This window comes from Ahaetulla prasina, chromosome 2, assembly GCF_028640845.1.
Source record: "Ahaetulla prasina isolate Xishuangbanna chromosome 2, ASM2864084v1, whole genome shotgun sequence".
NCBI classification, from domain to species: Eukaryota; Metazoa; Chordata; class Lepidosauria; order Squamata; family Colubridae; genus Ahaetulla; species Ahaetulla prasina.
The window spans coordinates 189,388,305-189,411,810 of NC_080540.1; the positions used below are offsets into that span (position 1 = coordinate 189,388,305).

Below are 23,506 nucleotides of genomic sequence, written 5' to 3' on the forward strand. Positions count from 1 at the left end.
AATAATTAATTTTAAGAATAAAAGATAAAGTGGAATCGGTGTATTTCAAGACATGGGAAAGATTTTATGTATGGTTAGAAAAGAGATAGAAATAAAAGACGATAGATAGATAAACAATGTTAATAAATGGAAAATAAATGAGAAAAACGGTTATGAAGAAATAGAAACCCAGATATCGCCAGAGTAAATGGAAAAGGGGGATGGGGGGATGAAGAAGAGAAGATTATAGATATAAATGTACAATTATAAAATGATGGATTGGGTAAAATAGAAAAGAAACTGAAAAGAAAGTATATATTATCAGAAGATTGGAGTTGCTCAGATACTAAACAAAGGAAATATCATACAACAAAGAAGAAAGAAAGAAGAAGGTAAGATAGAGGAGTGAAGGAGAGAGAGGGATGGAAGGAAGGAGAAGGAGAGGAAGAAAAGTTAGGGGATAAGAGTAGGAAAGAAGGTGAGAAAGGAGGGAAAGAGAAGAGGAGTGGTGGAGAGGAAAGGGAAGTAGGTATGAGGAAGGAGAGGAGGAGGAAGAAGGTAGGAAAGGAGAAGAATGAGGGAGGAAAAAAAAGAAGAAGGTTTGTTGTAAAACGGTGGGAAAGAAAGGGTAGAAGAGCAATTAAAATGTTTTATTTTTGTGCCTTCTTTAGGGAGAATATGTATGATTATCTATGAATAAGAAAATGTACATTTATAATATGTGTATAAGAAAATAAAAAAAAATAAAATAAACTTTTTATAAAAAAAAGAGAAAGAAAATACTAGATCCAATGTTGCTCAAGTACTTTCTCTCTAGGGAGAAAAGTATCAAGCAGAATACTCATGTGGCAAATATAACTATGTGCAAAGAGAACCATGGTGTTTAGGATTCCAGACTTTTTCTAGATGGTTGGTGGCAGCATTAGCAAATGTGCCTTTTTCAGTGCCATCTATTAGTAATGTAAATGACTTCATGATGTTAATGTGTATGGGCTATTTCCACTTAACCACAGAGCAAATATTATTATTATTATTATTATTATTATTATTATTATTATTATTATTATTATTATTATTATTATTATTATTATTTATATTTGTATACCGCCCTTCTCCCGAAGGACTCAGGACGGTTCACAGCCAATAAAAAACAACAGAAAACATATAATACATATAAAACAGCTAAAAACAGTATAGAAAACTTATTCAATTGATGGCCTAAAACTTTTAAATAATACAAATTAAAGCCCCGTTTAAAACCCCTGATTTAAAACCCCAATTTAAAACTATGTTCACGCTAGTCCTGCTCGTCGAAACAACAACGTCTTCAGCTCGCGGCGGAAGGTCTGGAGGTCGGGGAGTTGACGAAGCCCCAGAGGAAGCTCGTTCCAGAGGGTAGGAGCCCCCACAGAGAAGGCCCTCCCCCTGGAGGTCGCCAGCCGACATTGTTTAGCTGACGGTATCCGGAGGAGGCCCTCTCTGTGAGAGCGCACTGGTCGGTGAGAGGCTACTGGTGGCAGTAGGCGGTCCTGTAAATATCCCGGCCCTAAGCCATGGAGCGCTTTAAAGGTGATACCGAGTACCTTGAAGTGAACCCGGAAGACCAGTGCAGACTGCGCAGGAGGGGTGTTACACGGGAGCCACAAGGTGCTCCCTCTATCACCCGTGCAGAAGCATTCTGGACCAGTTGAAGTCTCCGGGTACCCTTCAAGGGGAGCCCCATGCAGAGAGCATTGCAGTAGCCCAGACGGAATATAACAAGGGCATGAGCGACCGTGCATAAGGAAGCCCGATCCAGAAAGGGGCGCAACTGGCGTATCAGGCGAATCTGATGAAAATCTCCCCTGGTGACAGCTGTCATACGATCTTCTAAAGACAGCCATACATCCAGGAGGACGCCCAGATTGCGAGCCCTTTCCGTGGGGGCCAATAGCTCGCCCCCAATGGTCAGCGATGGAATTAGCTGACTGTACCGGGCCACCGGCATCCACAGCCACTCGGTCTTGGTGGGATTGAGTCTGAGTCTGTTCCTCCCCATCCAGACCCGTATGGCCTCCAGGCACTGGGACATCACTTCAACAGCCTCGTTGGGGTGGTTAGGGGTGGAAATATACAGCTGAGTATCATCAGCGTATAGATGACAACTCACCCCAAGACCACGGATGATCTCATCCAGCGGCTTCATATAGATGTTGAACAGAAGAGGCGAGAGAACCGACCCTTGCGGCACCCCACATAAGAGGCGTCTCGGGGCCGATCTCTGCCCTCCTGTCAACATCATCTGCGACCGGTCGGAGAGGTAGGAGGAGAACCACCGATGAATGGTGCCCCCCACTCCAAGTCCCCTGAGCCGGCGCAGCAGGATACCATGGTCGATGGTATCAAAAGCCACTGAGAGATCTAATAGGACCAGGACAGAGGAACAACCTCTGTCCCGAGCCCTCCAGAGATCATCAACCAACACGACCAAGGCTGTTTCCGTGCTGTAACTAGGACGGAAACCAGACTGGAACAGATCAAGATAGTTTCATCCAGGTACTGGGGCAACCACACTCTCAACAACCTTCGCCACAAAACGAAGGTTGGAGACAGGACGATAATTTGCTAAAATAGCTGGGTGCAGGGAAGGCTTCTTGAGGAGGGGCCTCACCACCGCCTCTTTCAAGGCGGTAGGGAAAACTCCCTCCATCAAAGAAGCGTTCACAATTTTCTGGAGCCAGCCTCGTGTCACCTCCCGGGTGGCCAGTACCAACCAGGAGGGACACGGGTCCAATAAACATGTGGTCGCATTCAATCCCCCCAGTAACCTGTCCATGTCCTCAGGAGCCACAGAATCAAACTCATCCCAGATAGTAACACCAAGACCTGCCTCCCCCACCCCGCCCGGATCTACCCAATCTGTGTCCAACCCTTCCCGAATCTGAGCGATTTTATCAAACAGACATTGTCCAAATTCCTCAGCTCGACCCTGTAAGGGATCCTCCACCACTCACTGATGGAGGAGCGAGCGGGTCACCCTAAACAGGGCGGCCGGGCGGTTATCTGCTGATGCAATGAGGTTGGAAAAATACTCCTGTTTTGCCACCCTCATCGCCACTAGATAGGTCCGAATTTGAGACCTAACTAGTGTCCGGTCAAATTCGGAGCGGCTGGCCCTCCAGATACTCTCTAGGTGTCTTCTCCGGCACTTCATCTCCCTCAGCCCCTCGGAGTACCAAGGGGCTAAACGAGTTCGGCACCGGGTCAGAGGCCGCAAAGGCACGACTCGATCTAGAGCACCAGCTGCCGCATTATTATTATTATTATTATTATTATTATTATTATTATTATTATTATTATTATTATTATTAAGATTTCTATACCGCCCTTCTCCCGAAGGACTCAGGGCGGTTTACAGCCAGAATAAGAACAGAACAATATACAATTAAAAACAAAATTAAAAAACTTATTATATAATTGGCCAAAAATTTAAAAACATTTAAAATCTAAAAAACCCATTAAAATTCATCTAGAAATTTAAAATTTAAAAAAATCTAACAAAAACTTAAGCCAGCCCTGCGCGAGTAAATAAATACGTTTTCAAATCGCGGCGAAAGGTCCGAAGATCAGGTATTTGGCGCAAGCCAGGGGGAAGTTCGTTCCAGAGGGTAGGAGCCCCCACAGAGAAGGATCTTCCCCTGGGGGCCGCCAGCTGGCATTGCTTGGCGGACGGCACCCTGAGAAGTCCCTCTCTGTGTGAACGTACAGGTCGGTGGGAGACATGGGGTAACAGTAGGCGGTCCCGTAAGTACCCAGGCCCCAAGCCATGGAGCGCTTTAAAGGTAGTAGCCAAAACCTTAAAGTGCACCCGAAAGACCACAGGCAGCCAGTGCAGCCTGCGCAGGAGTAGTGTTACATGCGCAGCTGCATTCTGGACTAACTGAAGCCTCCGAGTGCACTTCAAGGGGAGCCCCATGTAGAGAGCATTGCAATAATCCAAGCGAGAGGTAACAAGAGCATGAGTGACTGTGCATAAGGCATCCCGATCAAGGAAGGGGCGCAACTGGCGAACCAGGCGAACCTGGTGGAAAGCTCTCCTGGAGACGGCCGTCAAATGATCTTCGAACGACAGCCGTCCATCCAGGAGAACACCCAAGTTGCGCACCCTTTCCACTGGGGCCAATGACTCGCCCCCAACAGTCAGCTGCGGCTGCAGCTGACTGTATCGGGGTGCCGGCATCCACAGCCACTCCGTCTTGGAGGGATTGAGCTTGAGCCTGTTTCTCCCCATCCAGACCTGTACGGCTTCCAAACACCGGGACAGTACTTCAACAGCTTCGTTGGGGTGGCCCGGGGTGGAAAAGTACAGCTGACTGTCATCAGCGTACAGTTGGTATCTCACCCCAAAGCCACTGATGATCTCACCCAGCGGCTTCATATAGATGTTGAACAGGAGGGGCGAGAGAATCGACCCCTGCGGCACCCCACAAGTAAGGCATCTCGCGGCCGACCTCTGCCCCCCTGTCAACACTGTCTGCGATCCCAGGTGGCGACCAGAGCTCCAGCCGAGTCGTGGGCTAAATCCTCAGGGAATGGCCCAAGCTCCGTCTGGAACCTTCCAGGGTCCATCAGGCGCCTGGGACGGAACCAGCGAGTCGGTTCCATCTCCCTGCGGTGGGGGTCAGTGGTTCGAAAGTCCAGCTGAAGGAGCGAATGATCTGACCATGACAGGGGTCTGATAACTAACTCCCCTAATTCCAGATCATTCAACCACTGTCCAGAGACAAAAATCAAATCCAGAGTGTTTCCCCAGATGTGAGTGGGGTCGTTCACTAACTGGGTCAGGTTCAAGGCCGTCATGGAAGCCATGAACTCCCGAGCCGATGTGGATGCTATCCCCACCGACGGCAGATTGAAATCCCCCATGACCATAAGCCTGGGGGTCTCTACTGCCGTCCCGGCGCCCACCTCCAACAGCTCAGGCAGGCTTTTTGTCACGCAGCAAGGAGCCAGGTACGTGATCAGTAAACCCACCTGAACCCCACGGCCCCACTTCACAAGGAGGGACTCACATCCGGTTATCTGTGGCACAGTGATCTCCCTCGGCTCAAGACTCGTTGATAATAACCGCCACTCCCCCACCCCTACCCTGGACCCTCGCCCAATGGAACGCACGGAAATATGTCCTAGCAACATCCTTTTTCTGCTACATCTCCATAATAATGCCTTCATTTCATTCCAAGTCCATGAATGAGACAAGATTAAAGTGGCACTAAAGTTTAAATAGTATTCCACCCCCACTTATTCTGATACCATCCAAGGATGGTATCACATCTAAGGATCACATCTAAGATATATAAATGCATTAGGCTTGATCATCCCATATATTGGAGTGGCTGGGAGGACAGTAACTCTTGTACTGATCTAATTTTCTAATGATTTGAGGAGTGGCAGATATCAGTTCAATTCAGCAGTAAGGAGAGGCTCTAATTATGGACTTTTCAAAAATGTTAATCATTCAATCTTTGAATTCTCTGATATATTAAATATGTTTTAGTGCTGTTAAAATCACCCACTGTTTTGCTGGTACTTGGTTAATTAGTTCATCTTATGATTTAAAAAACCTAACAGTCCTGAAAACACAGAGTAAAAAAGTTTGTATAGAGTCAAGAACCTAAATTCCAAAACCTTGTATATAACTTAAAACAAAAATTAAATTTGGATATAGATTTTAACAAAAATCTTCTATCCCACAGGAGAGGTGTGAAGTAAACAATGGCATAATTTCTTAAGACACCCTATCTTTGATCTAATAAGATTTACGAAAGAAAAGGTTACAATTGGAAAACTCCCCCCTTGCTTCAGAATTCATATTCTATGAATTTCCATATAATATGGACAGAATGGGAGGATATGGTTCACTATATTTCACCAGTCCTACCTTGGCAAAAACATTATTCATATTCAGTCTCTCTTACTTGTTTATCTTCATTTATTTATCCATCATATGGGGCGTGCATAAGAGCACCAGCGTGCCTACCGTTCTTGTCTTAATGTTCCCTTTGGCTGTATTCAATTTGTGTGGTTATTTCATGCTTATACTTAAATATATTATTGTGTTTGACAAAAATAAATAAATAAATAAAAAATATCTGTATAGCCATGCATCCCACAATCAAGTGACTCTGGGTGGCATACTCTGGGTGAAGAACCAAATATATAAATTAATATTGATGTTATTAATATTGAAAATTTCAGCATTATAAAAGTCATAGAAGGAAGGGGTACCTGGATATTTGCCTATTAATGGTGCCAGGAGAAAGGCATTAAATGTATCCTCTGATATTTCAGCATTGTGACATAGGAAAAGTAGATAACATAAGCAAAGCTGTCCAAGCTCCACCCTGCCTGGGGAAACTGAATTCCTTTCACTTTGGAAATCTAATCCCAATTATGTTGCCTGCTCATATTCAAGGAATTTCTAAAACCTAAAGAGCTGGAGAGTTTTCTTCCATGGACACTTCTCTTCCATGTAGCTTTAAACTGTGAGGTAAATTATTTTAAGGAAATAGACAAGGTTTCAAGTGTCTCTTAAGTACCCCAAAGCAGAAGTCTTTTTGGTGTTTCTGTGGTGTAAGCCTGGAAACAAAGGCCATCTTTTGGCCATCTTTTCTCTTTGTTGATTTTAATGTGATTTATCACAGTAATGTTTTTTACCATATCTAGGAAGATACAGTATTGAAATTAGGAAAGGAAATAAGTAAAATGCTCCAAAATGCACTAGGCCAGATAAATTGATTCATTATATTATGAAGGACATGTACAATATGTTGCAGTTGATTATGCGTGGAATAAACATGTCTATTGTTTCCAATGTGACTTCTCAGGGAATCATATCTTTAAAAAAGAAACTACAGCTGTGGAGTGCTTTGGATTTAAAGGAAAATTCTGCATTAAGTGAGGACCCAGATTGTTGGGGGGCAATAAGTTGACTTTGTATATAATATACAAATGGATGAAGACTATTGCTTGACATAGTGTAAGCCATCCTGAGTCTTCGGAGAAGGGCGGGATATAAATGCAAATAAATAAATAAAAACTTAAAACACAGAAGCGGGCTTCTGATGTGCCTAACTGACAACTTGTTGTCTAAAAGGTGGAGGAGGGAACTAAAGGGTCAGCTATTTTGGACATAATTCTTACTAATAGGGATGAAGTGCTTGAGGGAGTGGAAGCTACAGGATCTTTGGAAAAGAGTTGTCATTCTAGAGTTCACCACAATGCAGCCACAGGTAACTGAACGAAGTCAGAGTAGTGTTTTAGACTTTAAGAGACCTAAGTTCAACAAACTAAAAGAGAAAATAGGAAGAATCCATATCTTCCATATCTTCCATATCTTGGAAGAAAAAATCCATCTGGTTCAGTTCCAAGCTGGGAATAAATGGAGGCTGCTTAAGAAAGAAAGAACCACAGCATATAGTTCTGGAAGAGCTGACAAATTAGCTTGATAAGTGCAACGATTTTTATACAGTTTCTGAAATGCTGCTGGGGGTTGTGCAATGTAGTGAGCTCTGTGTCTTTTGCTATTGGTGATGGGTTAATTCTATTATGTCCTAAAGGCCATGCCCTGCCCTTAGAATTTGGATGGAGAAGGTTGTAAATTTTAATCCCATCAATGGAGGAGAAGGTTTTTTGTTTGTGAATATGATGGCCCAATCTTTCTTAATGAGCATCGCTCTAGGCTATTAAGAAAGACTGGGGGCAATTTTCTGCCTCTAAGAACATGTTTCTCCATTTCTCCTTTGGGGAAATATAATATTCTACCTCTTTTAAAATTCTCCAAAATATTTCATTCTCTAGGAGAGGGGGTTCCCACACATGGATACAGGAAATGTTTTTCTTAGAACAGGAGTCCCCAACCTTCAGGCCATGACCCACTACTGGCCTATTTGGCCTATTTGGAACCAGGCTTTGCAATAAGCGGGCTGGTGCGTCCCTTGTTTCCCAAAGGCTTCTCTTCTCTCTTGCATCAGTGGAGCTACACACGCATGTGAGTGCACCGGCTCACCACTTGTGAGCATGGTTCCCCTCTCCCTCCCAGCCAGGCCGCTAAACCGCCTGCTCCTGAAAACAGACCAGTAAGAACAGAGGTTGAGTGGGACGAGCGTGCCATGCTCAGCTTCACTGACTCACCAAGGCTGCCTGCACAGGACATCACTTTTGGAGCATCGGGTACCCTCAGTGAATCTAAAAGGAGCGCAAGACAGCACCCCCAAAGACTTCTCTTCTCCATGCCAAAAACGTTTGCAAACAGATGAAAGCTTCAGGGAGCAATTTCATGCTGCTTCAGGCTTTCCATCCCTTTTCAAAATCTTTTGGCATGGAGAAAGATTTTGGCAAATCCTTCAGGCCAAAAGATTTTGGCAAAATCTTTTGGCCTGAAGGAGCACAAAACAGTGCCCCAAAGGCTTCCATTCTTTTGTGTACATGTGCGCACTGGGCCGCTACTCACACAGTCCAGTTCCCCTCTCCCTCCCCCCGGCCAGGCTACCAAGCTGCAAAGTTTGGGGACTCCTGTTTTAAAGAAAAAAACACTTCAGGATGCTTGAGAAACTATAAAAAATGTGATAATAAAGGCTCAAACAAAAGCAATACTGCAGGGAATGAAAAACAAGAGTGTCCAGATGAAACCAGCATGATTGCATGAAAAGTTCTCTGACAAACCAAGAGATAAAAAGGAAAAGTATAAAAAGAGGGTCATGTAACTAGAGTAGAGTATCAGCAAATAGCCTGAATCTTCAAGGACAGCCTTAACTTCAGGAAGCCTTAACTCAAACTTTCAACAAATATAAAAAAATAACTGAAAAAGGTTTATTTCAGTATATAATAAGAAAAAAGAAGAAAGCCAAAGAAATGATCAGTCCACTTATGGGAGAAGATGTCAAGCAGGTGAAGGATAGCAGGGATAAAGTGGAATTGTTAATTCCTTCTTTGCAACTGTCTTCACGAAAATGAAAAAATTGTCTGACCTCTCAGAAGCACCACCATGGGAGACTTTATTGAATGCAGATCAATATAGGCGAGATATTGGCAAGAGAACATCTATCCACTTTAGATGAATTCAAATCTCTGGGATTAGATGCTTTATATCCCACAGTACTGAAGGACCTGGCAGATATGGACTTAGAACTATTGAATGAAATCTTTCAGAGCTCATGGAGCATGGACGAACTGCCAGGAGATTGGAAAAGAGCTGATGTGGTTTCAATGTTCAAAAAGGGGAAAAACGGGGATCCAGGAATCTACAGATCAATTGGATTGACATCAATGCCTGGGAAAACCTCAGGAAAGATAAGCAAGCAGCAGATTTCTGAGCACCTAGAAATGAACAAGATAATTAATAGAAGAATAGAATAGTTAAAAATAGGTCATGCCAAATCAGTTTTGGTCATGCCAAACTTATTGTCTTGTTTGATAAAGTAACCAAATTAGTGGATCAAGGAAATGATGTGGATATAGTATACTTAGACTTCAGTAAGGCATTTGTTGAAGTAAAGAAGATCACAGCCGATGTTTTGGTAAGACAGAACATTGTGGAGTAGATAGTATGGTACCATCACCAGGTGGATTGTCAGTTGGCTGAAGAGTGTAGTCTTCAGTGGAACTACATCCATATAGGGAAGCATGCAGTGGGGTACCTCAAGATTCTTTCTTGGGCCCAATGCTCTTCAACATCTTCATAAATGACCTAAATGAGAGGATTGAAGGAGCACTCATCAAATTTGCAGATACCAATCTGGTGGGAATTGCTAAAATTGCTAAAATTTTGGAAGACAAGTTTCAGAAGGATCGTGATAGACTCAAGACCCTATCCAGCAAGATGCAGTTGTGAGAAAAGTATGGTACTGTACTTAGGCAGGAAAAATCATATGCATAGATATAAAATAGACAATACTGGCTCAACAGCAATGCCTGTGAAAGGGATCTATGCGTCCTGCTGGACTATCACTTAAGAATGAGCAGCAATGTGCTGCAGTTGCCAGAAAAGCCAATCCAGTCCTGGGCTGCATCACAGAGGAATTGCATCAAGATCATAAAAAGTTATAGTATCACTCTGTACTGCATTAGTGAGGCATACTTGGAATACTGCATCCGGTTCTGGACACCATGATACAAAAAAGATGCTGAAGCCCTAGAACAGGGGTGTCAAACTCATTTTCATTGAGGGCGGTGTTTGACTTAGGGGGACCAGGGTGGGCATGGCCAGGGTGTGTGTGGATAACTTGACATTACATGTCTCAGGACATTACATGTCTCAGGGCCCAGTGCTCTGCCAGTGAAAATGGAGCTCAGGGGGGATGTGCTCAGCCCCCACAAGCTCTATTTTTGGCTGTGATGGCCTCCTGCAGCCCTCTGCCAGCAAAAACTGCTCAGGGGCCACGCGCAGTGGTGCGCGGTCCTCCCGAACTCCATTTTTCTGCAGAGGCACCGTGGGCCAGTCCTTCACTGTTTCCAGGGCAATCCTGAGGGCCAGATCTAAGCACCCGGTGGGCTGGATCTGACGTATAGGCCTTGAGTTTGACACCCCTGCCCTGGAAAGAATGCAGAGAAGATCAACAAAGATGATAAAGGGTCATATGATCAACAGGTAAGGGAATTAGGTATGTTTAACCTAATGAAGAGAACCTTAGAAGGGAGACATGATAGCATTCTTCCAATACTTAAGAAGCAGTCACAGATATGAAGGGTTTGATTTATTCTCTAAAGGACTTGAAGGTAGGATAAGATCCAATGGGTAGAAACTTATTAGAGAAAGATTCAACTGGAGCTAAGGAGGAATTTCTTGTCAGTGAGAGCAATTAATCAATGGAACAGCTTGTTTCTGGGAATTGTGGGTGCTCCATCATTGGAAGTTTTCAAGAACAACCATTTGTCCAGGATGGAACAAGGACTCCTGCTTTGGGAGCGGGTTGGACTAGAAGATCTCCAAAGTCCTTTCCAGCCTTATGAGTCTATGATTCTATATCCTCTGGAGCACACAAGTACACAAAGGTAGCACCTGCATTACCTTGTGATTATGATTGTGAAAAGACACATTTTGTTTAAAGAAATGCAGACAAGTATCACATTTTTTAAAACTTCAAATGATACATATTTAAAAAATAATATTTCTGCAATCACGTTTCTGATTATTGCCTTGCAGATTAACCCTGTCCAGATTCCCTTTGTCATACAACATAAATGAACTACCCTTACTTCCTCTGTATTTTGCCTGTACTCTGTTCATAATAAATTTAAAAAGTATTGTTGTGACTAACATAAAGTCATATTGCAATAAGCTCAGGGGTGAAATGCTACCGGTTCACTCTGGTTCAGGTGAACCGGTAGCAGCGGAGGCGGATGGTTCGGCGAACCAGTAGTGGTGGCAGCTTGAGGCTTCGCATACCGCCCAGACATCATTACTTCCTGATTTAAACCTGTTTTTGTCCTGCTGCTTTGTGTTTTGAGGGCATTTAGAAGAAAAAATCCTAATTATTATTCTTCCCAATATTCAGGCTACGGGGGTGCCAGAATCATCCATCCATCTTATTGGGGTAAGCCTTGGAGCACATGTTGGGGGCCTGGTGGGCCAATTCTATGAAGGCCACCTTGGAAGAATTACTGGTAAGGAAAGCAGCAAGGTGAAAATATTTAGTATGGTTAATGACATTTTTCTTAATATACTGATATTTGAAGAGTGCTTAATTTAGCTAATTATATTTTGAGGCACAATGGTTCAGAGATTAAAGACAATGAGGTTGCTGATAGCCTCAGTTTGATACCCAAGCTCCATGTGACAGGGTGAGCTCCTGTTACTTGTCCCAACTCCTCCCCACCTAGCAGCTCAAAAGCATGCAAATGCAAGTATATAAATAGATACCACAGAAAACTTGCATTACGCTCCAAGCTGGTTCTGAACTAAGGTCCTGCAATAATTTTTTTTTCAAAATGAAAAGATTGTGCATATTTATATATTACATAACTAATATCATATAGATTTTATTCCTTTTAGATTTTTCAATGAATCTTGCTCTATAGCTTTGATCAACCTTCTGTTAGTCTATCATGTTGACAAAACAACTAGTTGGTTTTGCAAAAGATTTAAATAGTTCCCAATAATTATAGATGTAGAGGTTTAGCAATAGTATGGAATAAAGCTCCTATAAATAAGGGACTTTTTAAAAAACATTTTATTCAAATAAATGTTTTCATTGTGATTTGAGCTGATTCCTAATCCCATCTTTCAAAGTTTGTTTCAAACAAAATAATAGTAATAGCAAGATGGAAAGGATTATGATGAAGATGATTGAAGAATTTAGTTTTGTTTTTGTTTCTTATGAAAAGTGCCACAAGTTCAATTCTGTTTCAACAATCCAGGCCCTGCCTTCTGAATCACCAATGGTCCATTTCAGGTGACCTTGTACTACACAATCACTTGCTATCCTCCAAATTCACCCAATGAAAAGTGTAACTGGTTGCCACTTATTGTTCATCATGTTTCAGCTCTGGATCCAGCGGGGCCAAAATACACAAGAGCCAGCCCTGAGGAGCGTCTGGATCCTGGGGATGCTCTCTTTGTAGAAGCCATTCACACAGATTCAGATAGTAAGTTAATGACCTCCTTTCTAATCATATTTCAGTTTTATTTCTTTTTAGAGACAATAAAATTTCAGGTGGACTCATTTCTAAAATTGTTTTTGTATCCTCCTTGAAAATCATTAATTTCCACTTTTTAAGTTGTGGTAATAATTGTAAATATTAGATGCTGTTTGTCTGTCATAGCTACACTATCTCATCTTACATTTTCTGATGGGGTGACATTGAGTTTATGGACCAACACTACCTTGAGCTCTGAATAGGGTTCAACTCTCAGAAGTAGTACGCAATCTGCGCAGCCTCCTGTTCCTATTCAAGCAGCAGCTGGTTTTGTGGCCCAAAGGGCTTTTTTGTGCAATTACATTTTGGGTGTTAATTGTGATAATTCCAGATTTGGGAATTCTTGCTCATAGTCACTCATGCCCTAGTCACCTCCAGCTTAGATTATTGTCAATGCTGTACAAATGGGATGCCTTGAAAAGCATTTGAAATATAAAGCTGGTATAGAATGCAATGGTCTGGGCTGTTACAGAGTATCTTGTTGCCCAGGGGTGACTCCACTGTTTTTGGACTGCACTTGTTGCCAATCAGCATCTGATCCATTAAGGATCCAGATCTTCTCTTCTATACATCTGCTCAACTAATCAAATCAAAGAGTGTCAAACATCTTCCAAGTCCTGTCTGTGTAGGGATGCCATCTGATAGGACCTTGGAAACAAACATTCTCAATTGCTGCCCCTAACTTTAGAACATTTTCCCTATAAAAATCCACTCTATTCTTTGTCTCTTGGGTTTCAGGAGAACAGTTATGACCTGGCTATTCTATTTATCCCAAAAGGAAGGAATTTTGCAATTGTTGAAGTGACCTGGCACACAAATGGTTTGGGGTTTATCAGTTCCCCCCACATCACTGTGATGCTATTGGGATTTTTTTACCTTTTTTAAAAACTGCAGTCTTTCAAAGTTAAACTTCTTCATAATGCATTTTACAATGTGCAATTAAAGTTAATCAGTAACTATAAAACTTCACACAGTTCAGTAGTGTGCATATTTTGTGTGTTTCAACAGTTGGCTTTATTTTATTTGCGTGGCCAATAATTGGAACAGAATTAGATGAAATATTCTGGAAAAAAATTATCTTGTGAAAAGATCTGTTTCGTGCCTATATGTATTTACATATGTGTGATCAGTACTTCCAGTTACAGCTTTGCTATAGATATAGAATAGAATAGAATAGAATAGAATAGAATAGAATAGAATAGAATAGAATAGAATAGAATTTTATTGGCCAAGTGTGATTGGACACACAAGGAATTTGACTTGGTGCATATGCGCTCAGTGTATATCTGCATCATTTTAAATCATCATTTTAAAAACAATTCTAACATAGATTTTTTTCCTAGATTTTGGTATCCAAATACCCGTGGGGCACATTGATTACTATCTTAATGGAGGGAAAGATCAGCCTGGATGTCCCCGTTTCATATTATCTGGTAATAATGGTTCTTGGGTGATTATTTGAAACTGCTTTTCTGTCAAAGCAGTGTACCTTGTTTAGATATAGTAAATATAATCTCATTAGGGATATCTGTATCAATAAATGGGGATTTACAGGAGGTTCCCAAAAAGGTTCAGTAAGAGAATTTAAGGGAAATTCTCTGATAATTTTTCCCTTTGAGGATCTTTTTCACTTTCTAGCAAACCACAACACAAACTGAGCAGGCAACAGTCTCTTTTTTCTGTGGAGTTCCCATGTCTATGAGATTCTATTAAGTAGTTTCCAATAGTTAAAACAGTTTTTTTCTCCCTTCTTCTAATAGTGTTCAAGGACAGTCTAAGTATATACAATTTGCTAGACTTTGTCACTTGTTATTTAGGAATGAATACAGAAGGCTGCAATAACTGCAGAGGCAATATGGTAGAAGCAATCAGCATTGGGGTTATTAAAAGCCAAGCTGCTATAATATTCTGTTGACTCAAGGATAAGTGGTAAGCAATTCAGCAGTGGGAAAAGGCCCTTAGTTAAGAATTCGTACTTACATTTGGAAAGCTGCTTATGGCCTGGCCAGCCTCCTGAGTTATTTGTAGAAATGCAAATGCAAGAGCATTTGGACATGGATATTTGAGCTGGACATAGGCTCAAATGGAGGCTTTGCAGCTATCTTTCTGGTATACATTAATTTAGATTCCTGTTCTGTGTAGACTGGTGGACTCAATAGTCTAATCAGTGTTTCTCACCTTCAGCATTGTAATACGTATGGACTTCAACTGGCAGAATTCTTCAGCCAACGTATTGGGAATCGAAGTCCACACATCTTTAAGTTGCTGAGGTTGGGAAACAGTAGTTTAATAATCAAAGTGGTTTGACAATTATCGAAGAAAATTTTGTGCATAGGATAATAGGATAAGATAGTTTCAATTTCTACTTTACGATAGAATAGAATTTTTATTGGCCAGGTGTGCACACAAGGAATTTGTCTTGGTGCATATACTCTCAGTGTACATAAAAGAAAAGATATGTACATCAAGAATTCTAAGGTACAACACTTAATGATAGTCATAGGGTACAAATAAGCAATCAGGAAACAATATCAATATAAATCGTAAGGATACAAGCAACAAAGTTACACAGGTGTAACTTTGGAGATGGTTGATGGGAATGATGAGAAGATTAATAGTGCAGATTTAGTAAATAGTTTGACACTGTTGAGGGCATTATTTGTTTAGCAGAATGTTGGCATTTTGGAAGAAACTGTTCTTGTGTCTAGTTGTTCTGGTGTGCAGTGCTCTATAGCGTCGTTTTGAGGGTAGGAGTTGAAAGAGTTTATGTCCAGGATGTGATGGGTCTGTAAATATTTTCACAGCCCTCTCTTTGACTCGTGCAGTATACAGGTCTTCAGTGGCAGGTTGGTAGCAATTGTTTTTTCTGCAGTTTTAATTATCCCCTGAAGTCTGTATCTGTCTTGTTGGATTGCAGAACCAAACCAGACAGTTATAGAGGTACAGATGACAGACTCAATAATTCCTCTGTAGAACTGTATTAGCAGCTCCTTAGGCAGTTTGAGCTTGTGCTTTAAAATCCCAGCAAACTGAAAAATAAAAATGAATTTTATGTACCGTAAGCTGTAAATGACATGTTTTGACTTATTTGCTATTCTGTTAGATATAATGCAAATTTATAGTTAAAGCATAAAATCAGTTAAAGCTATATTTAATAATATTTAAGGGGCATGCATAAGAGCACCAACGTGCCTGCCCTAATGTTCCCTTTGATTGTATTCAATTTCGTATAGTTATTACATACTTATGCTTATATATATGCTTATATATCATATAATTATTTCATGCTTATGCTTATATATACTGTTGTGACAAATAAAACAAATATTTTTTTTTAATTTGAATTTATATCCCGTCCTTCTCCGAAGACTCAGGGCGGCTTACATTGTGTAAGGCAATAGTCTCATCCATTTGTATATTATATACAAAGTCAACTTGTATTGCCCCCCCAACAATCTGGGTCCTCATTTTACCTACCTTATAAAGGATGGAAGGCTGAGTCAACCTTGGGCCTGGTGGGACTTGAACCTGCAGTAATTATAATTGCAGGCAGCTGTGTGTTAATAACAGACTGCATTAGCCTGTTGAGCCACTTCCCAGCCCTTAAAATTAACCCATTAATTGAAATCTTCAGGACTGGTTTAAAAGCTTGGCATCTTCCTGAATTAAAAATCTCTTTCTCTTAAGTTTATATTTTGGCTTTTCATTTCACTTTTTTTAACCAAAAATATTTAGATTTTTAAAAAATGATTAGAAAATCATTAAATTAATCTTTGGGTTTTTTGTTTTTGTTTTTTAAAGGAAAGGAAAGGGACAGTCATCCAATTTGGACCATTTTGAGCCATGGTGGTGCAGTGGGTAGAATATAGTACTGCAGGCTACTTCTGATGACTGCCGGCTACCTGCAATTTGGCAGTTCAAATCTCACCAGACTCAAGGTTGACTCAGCCTTCCATCCTTCTGAGGTTGGTAAAATGAGGACCCAAATTGTTGGGGGCAATATGCTGACTCTGTAAACCACTTAGAGAAAGCTGTAAAGCACTGTAAAGTGGTATACAAGTCTAAGTGCTATTGCTATTTTTAAAGAAAAGATTGCTATACATTTCCACAGAGAACCATTTGATGTACTAGTTAAGGCATCAGGCCAGAAACTCTGAGAACATAAGGCTCAGAATCAATGGATGACTTCATTCTTTCTCAGCCCTAACAAGCAGGCAACCTGCTTGGAAAAACCTTGCCATGAAAACTATAGGGATTAGTCCAAGAAGTCACTAGCAATCAAGACAAGTCAAAATCACCAACATCCCCACTTCCCTATTGTCAGACCATTTCTCCCTTTTTATTGCTTTTCAATTGTTATGCCAATTAAAACTTTTTTTTAAAAAATAGTGAAACTGTAATCAGGTTTATATTTTGATGGCTAACAAAGAAATTAAAAATAATGAGAAATGACATCAGACACCAAAATGATGACTTATCTGTAGTTTCATACACTCTGTCTCTTTCCCTTTCCAGGCTACAAGTACCTGATCTGTGACCATCTAAGGGCTGTGCATTTCTACATCAGTGTCTTGAAAGATTCCTGCCTAGTGATGGCTTTTCCTTGTTCCAGTTATAAGAATTTCTTAGCTGGTCACTGTTTAGATTGCTTCAATCCTTTCTTGCTCTCCTGTCCCACAATTGGTATGTTACTTCTGCAGTGATCTCAGAATCTAAACTTTGAGAATTTGGGATGTGAGTGGAGTTAGGATATGGCAGGTCTTCCATCTTCTGTGAGATATGTGCTTCCCATTAGATGACAAATGAAATCAAGATCTCTGTTGAGGGCATAATATTTTATTAAAAGTTCTGTCAAAGTTAAAACTTGTATACCCCAAATCTGAACAATTCTAAAATGTAAGTTGTTGAAATGTTTGATTCCAATTCCCTGTCAGACTCTGCTCTTTATTTTCCAAGTATGTAACAGTAAATCAGAGTGCAGAAATAATAAAGCAATTTTGTTCCCATTCCCAAATTTATTTTTTAAAAAGGAACAGAAAAATAAAGAATGAAATATCCATATTTACACTGGGAAGAGGGAGAGAAAGAGTAGAAACAGTTGCTGTATTGAAGAACTCAGTCCACTCCTGAGTCAAGATTCCTAGAGTTTTTCTACAGTAGCAAATTTTGGAACTGAATTTTTGCTGTGACAACAGGAAAAGCTGCTAGAATAGAATAGAATAGAATAGAATAGAATAGAATAGAATAGAATAGAATAGAATAGAATAGAATAGAATAGAATTTTTTCTTCGTCAAGTGTGATTGGACACACAAGGAATTTGTCTTGGTGCATATGCTCTCAGTATACATAAAAGAAAAGATATATTCATCAAGAATTCTAAGGTACAACACTTAATGATAGTCATAGGTTACAAATAAGCAATCAGGAAACAATCCCAATATAAATCGTAAGGATACAAGCAAGAAAGTTACATGGGTATAACTTTGGAGATGGGTGGTGGGAACTATGAGAAGATTAATAGTAATGCAGATTTAGTAAATATTTTGACAGTGTTGAGGGCATTATTTGTTTAGCAGAATGATGGCATTTAGGAAGAAACTGTTCTTGTGTCTAGCTGTTCTGGTGTGCAGTGTTCTGTAGCGTCGTTTTGAGGGTAGGAGTTGAAAGAGTTTATGTCCAGGATGTGATGGGTCTGTAAATATTTTCACAGCCGTCTTTTTGACTCGTGCAGTATACAGGTCTTCAATGGCAGGTTGGTAGCAATTGTTTTTTCTGCAGTTCTAATTATCCTCTGAAGTCTGTGTCTGTCTTGTTGGGTTTCAAAACCAAACCAGACAATTATAGAGGTACAGACTCAATAATTCCTCTGTAAAACTGTATCAGCAGCTCCTTGGGCAGTTTGAGCTTTCTGAGTTGGTGCAGAAAGAACATCCTTTGTTGTGCTTTTTTGATGACCTTTTTAATGTTAGCTGTCCATTTTAGATCTTGCAATATGATAGAACCTAGAAATTTGAAGGTCTCTACTGTTGATACTCCACCATTTCTACATTTTTGAGTGTGTTCAGTTCCAGATTGTTCCGGTCGCACCATGAGGCTAGTTGTTCAACCTCCCATCTGTATGCAGATTCATCATTGTCTTGAAAGAGACCGATCCGCTGTTGTGTCATCTGAATTTTTGCTGTGACAACAGGAAAAGCTGCTAAGACAGCAATGAATTGTTCTCACTCTGTTGCCTATCCCCTGCCTGTGTTTAATGGCATGACAGTTACACATTAAGCCTGCAGAAAACATGGTCTGGAATTGAAAGAGGATAATGTAGATGGCAAGTAAAATATAGTCAGGCTGCCTATTGTGTTTAAAAAATGAGTGTATCTTCTAAGACCTTTCCTTACTTGCACTGAACTCCAGTACAAATATGCCAGATCAGCATTTATTTGTTTATTTATTTTGTTATCTTCCCATGACATTGTCTTCATCTCAGAGTATTTACTGTATAGGCATGATCAAAAATTCAAGAGATCAGCCACAAGGGTGTGATTGAAGCTCTACCCATTTTAATGTGCAATACACCTAAAAATCAGATGGAGCTATGATTACAAAATCATGGCCACTACCTTGACTTTTTAAATTATACTCTGTGGATATCCCTGTTTTATCTCATTCATAGTCCAAATAAAGACTGGTTTAAGTTGTCATGTGCTATTCCTGTGTTAAAATAGTGTTCCCCTGCTATCTGATAGTTTCAAGGTGCTTCTAAATATTGAGACTTTGTCATTCATTATCTTGGAAGGAAGATAGGCAACTGACAGAGACTGAAAACAGAGGAAATAGAAGGAGAATAAAGATAAGCAATAAGGACAACATTTGATTTGAGAACAGCAAATTTCATGCCAGTATCTGCCCAGTCAAGGATGAATGAAGAGCACTTAAGCTCAGCACCAAGGAAAGGGACACTTGTTTTATGATAGCAGACTTTAGGTTTCTAGTATAAATCAGAATAGATCTTACAAGCTGGGTCTTAACTGAGATTCTAACTTTAAGCATAACTTAACAAAAACTTCTTCAGTGGTAATACCAACATTTTTTTTTTCAAATTAAGAGTGTGCTTATAAAAACATACTGTTCCTTATTTTCAGCCTTAACATTCCCCGCTATCTATAGAATGGCCTGAAAACATCCTTTTTCAGATTTGGCGGAGTGAGTGAGTTAAAAGGTAGAAAAGGAAATGATCTGGTTTCCAAAGGCCTCTGCTCCCATTGTCATAATTCTCTCATTTCTGAAACTGTCACCCCAAGTTTGATCCCTGCTGTTTTCTAGTGATTTCACCACATCCTCAAAAAGCTTCCTGCAACTCTATGAAAGGCCTGGAGCCTGCATTTTGACTCACAGTGCCCAAGATATTGCTTGCCCTAATGGAAGAGAAATATCCTGTGTGTGGATTCTTCTAAGAGGCAGTGCTATAGCTGGCATAATTAATGGATAAGAGTGATTTCAGCTGATTCACAAATATCTGGATTTTTCCTCTTCATACCTAATTTTGCTATTTAAATGAAAAAATGGGACCTATAAAATCTCAAATTTGATACCCAATACTAACTGCCTGTTCACTCTTTACTTATGCATTCCATTTTCTTCTGTATTATAATGTTGATTTAGGACTTTTGGACAATGGAGGACTCAACATGAAAACGTTACCTAGAGAAGTTAAAGTTTATTTGGCCACAGCTGCATCAGCCCCATACTGTGGTAAGTAATTGAATTTTTTAAAAAATTTATTTATTTATTTATTTATTTATTTATCACACACAACAGTATATTTAAGTACAAGCATGAAATAACCATACGAATTGGATACAGTCAAAGGGAACATTAGGACAGGAACAGTAGGCACACTGGTGCTCTTATGCACGCCCCTTACAGACCTCTTAGGAACAGGGTGAGGTCAATAGTTGATTGAAAACTTTCTTCTTAATATCAGAGGACAATAATTTAGAATTCAGATCCAATGACACTGATAACTTTCAAATGTAAAATGAATACACAGTATAGACAATCTTCTTCTTCATTTTGTGGTTAAAGTTCTACTTTAAAGCTCCTCACTGAGATTCAGTTGTCTCTATTGAAAAAAATAGTATCTACAGTACTAACCTATATGTTCAAATGAGGAACAGAGGCAAGACTAGATCTGGGGGAAAATTAACATTTCATTTAGGATGGTAAAAATTGTTAATGGTCTGGCTGAATTCATTGTCTTTGAGATATAAGGAGAAAAGTAGGAATCCAATCTTATTCCTATCTTTAAAACAAAACAAAACCAGATGATCTAGATGAATTGATACCTGAGAAGATTCTAGAATAAGCTTATAATGTTTTAATTAACTATTTGTGATGTCTCACTCAGCTCATAGACAATATTGCCTATGTTCTCCCATAATAAAAAGTACTATAGACCAATTATTAATTTATTTTAAAGGATCTGATTGATGAGTGGGGAGATAGTCATGTATGAGTTTACAAAGAACCTAGCAACAATTTTCTTTTTAATAATAAAGGCTAATCATATTTAATGCTTTCTGCCGAGAATGTGTTTTCTGTGTTGCTTAGTACACCATACACTTGTGGAGTTCCACTTGCAACAGAGGAGAACTTCAGATACCAATATTGAGATAATCTTTCTTACTAGCAACTCCTCAGCTAGCACCAGCTTCATCATGTGAGTAATAATGGTCAGTTCCAATGTCCTCTTTTCCTTTCAGTTTGTACAATCATCCAATAGGCAGCCTAATCTTAACTAGCCAAAATGGTTGTGAGCTGTCAGACTTGTTGAAACTGTTATGTCATATCTAACTCCCTCCTGACTCTGAATGTGTGGTGCATGTTTGCTTGTTTTAAGCTTCTCTTGGATTCAGTCTGCTGCAGGATAATATAAAACAACCCAGCCTATCTTCACTTTGCACCAGCATTATAAATATCTGCCCAGACTGACTAAAATTTGGATGTGGTATAATGCTTTTCTTCTTCTAGCCCACTCTCATCCCATATTTTATTTTTCACAGCATATATTGACAGATCTTTTTTTCAGAAAAAAATCATCTTAGTTGGCAGAAATGATTTCTGGAACATACCCTAAACACAACCCACTAACACTTATTTAATTAGGATTGTGCCATGGGTGTTTCCACATAATATTATAATATAATATTAGAAACAGAGCCAGATACATTTGTATTTGAAGCATGTAGATTTGTGGTGTTAGTCTATGAAAATATGAGCAATTGTACAGTTGAAGAATTTTCTGTAGTGTTTAACTAAATGTTCAAAATCAGGGTTTACTGAAGTCTCAGAAAATTATTACTTTGATTGCTTGTATAAGTAATGGAGTCACATCAACTTTCTTATTATCAGCTTCTTAATTGTGCAGCTAAATGAATAACCAATAAAAATGCTAAATGCAAACTTAAATATACATTATGTGCACATAGACAATGTTGAATTTACAGTGCAGAGAGAGTTGGCCATATGCTGCCAGATGTTGAAGCAAATATGGGCCGGTTTAGCTCACGCTGGTAAAGCCTGTTATTAAGGACACAGTAGCCTGCAATTACTGCAGGTTCGAGCCCGGCCCAAGGTTGACTCAGCCTTCCATCCTTTATAAGGTAGGTAAAATAAGGACCCAGATTGTTGGGGGGGCAATAAGTTGACTTTGTAAAAATATACAAATAGAATGAGACTATTGCCTTATACACTGTAAGCCGCCCTGAGTCTTCGGAGAAGGGCGGGGTATAAATGATACATATATATATATATATATATATATATATATATATATATATATATATATATATATATATATATATATATATATATATATATATATAATAAAGGTGTTGCAGATAGTATAGAATTTCCTTTGGATCCTCATGGAAAATGGCCTGGCTCTCATTAAGAGTGATTCAGAACTCACTCTGCAGCTTGACTATAGTTCTTCCCTACAATGTATTTATATTTCTCCAAAAAAGCCAATAAAACTTTGGTTCCTCTTCTCACACTTTATATCCTATTGGGCTTTGCAGACCCAAGCAACAAATGCTGGGCAAAGGCTTGCTGATTCACTCCGCTCCACTATGCCAGATAGAAAGTGTGATGTTGCAGCAGCGTCACAAGTTTTGGAAGAGGAACAAAGATGAGCCACCTATTGTTGGGCACTTTTGCACTGCCCCTCTGCCTGTGGATAAAAAGTAAGCAAGGAATATGTTTTTTCTACCAAAAAAAGTATTGAAAGATTCTTTGTTTGAATTTTAATTTATTTGTGGATAAGTTAATTAAGATGCATTTGAAGCATTTTCCTTTTTCACTAGTCTATATGGTATATTTATTTTAAAATATATGAGATTGGAACTCTGCATTTAGCTTAAACAGTCTCAGAGGCGCTGGGTAGCTCCAAGCAGCACTATTTCCATCCCTTAATTCATCTTTTTTTGAAAGCAGTGGTAAAATCATTTTTGCTCATGCCAAATGTAAACTGGCATAATATTTGCTTGGCATGACCTCAATGCTTCTCATCACCGTAACTATTGCCAAGCGGTAGTCTTTGTATTTGTTGCATGCAGAAGTTAAGAAAGGGGTTTAGGGATTTCCTTGTTTTCCTTTCCACCCATGAAATGTCACCAGCCAAGATTAAAATATCCACCACTTGCTCTACTTAATATGAGTTGGTGGTGGGGCTGGAGGGAAAGGCAAGAACAAGCAAAACTGCCATAATTTGTTCCTTGCCTAAATTAAGGCCCAATAAGGACCGTTAAGGTTCTTCAAGTACGAATAGTGAATCAGATGAAATCAGTTTCAATAGAA

General features: G+C 39.8%; 1 protein-coding gene across 9 annotated transcripts in view; it reads left to right on the top strand.

The window, feature by feature from the left end:
* Window positions 1–23,506, top strand: part of PLA1A (phospholipase A1 member A) — a 56,304-nt gene that overhangs the window by 14,076 nt on the left and 18,722 nt on the right. For 8 of the 9 annotated variants that reach the window (XR_009153990.1, XR_009153993.1, XR_009153991.1 and 5 more), the window contains 7 exons: window positions 11,514–11,622; window positions 12,502–12,603; window positions 13,998–14,087; window positions 17,170–17,337; window positions 20,312–20,401; window positions 21,260–21,368; window positions 22,729–22,893. Coding sequence is in view for 5 of the 9 variants with exons in the window: in XM_058174226.1 (XP_058030209.1) it covers window positions 11,514–11,622; window positions 12,502–12,603; window positions 13,998–14,087; window positions 17,170–17,337; window positions 20,312–20,401; window positions 21,260–21,368; window positions 22,729–22,893 (833 nt within the window). In the remaining 4 variants the exon portion in view is untranslated. The remainder of the gene's footprint in view (window positions 1–11,513; window positions 11,623–12,501; window positions 12,604–13,997; window positions 14,088–17,169; window positions 17,338–20,311; window positions 20,402–21,259; window positions 21,369–22,728; window positions 22,894–23,506) is intronic. The other variant, XM_058174227.1, reaches the window with a different exon arrangement.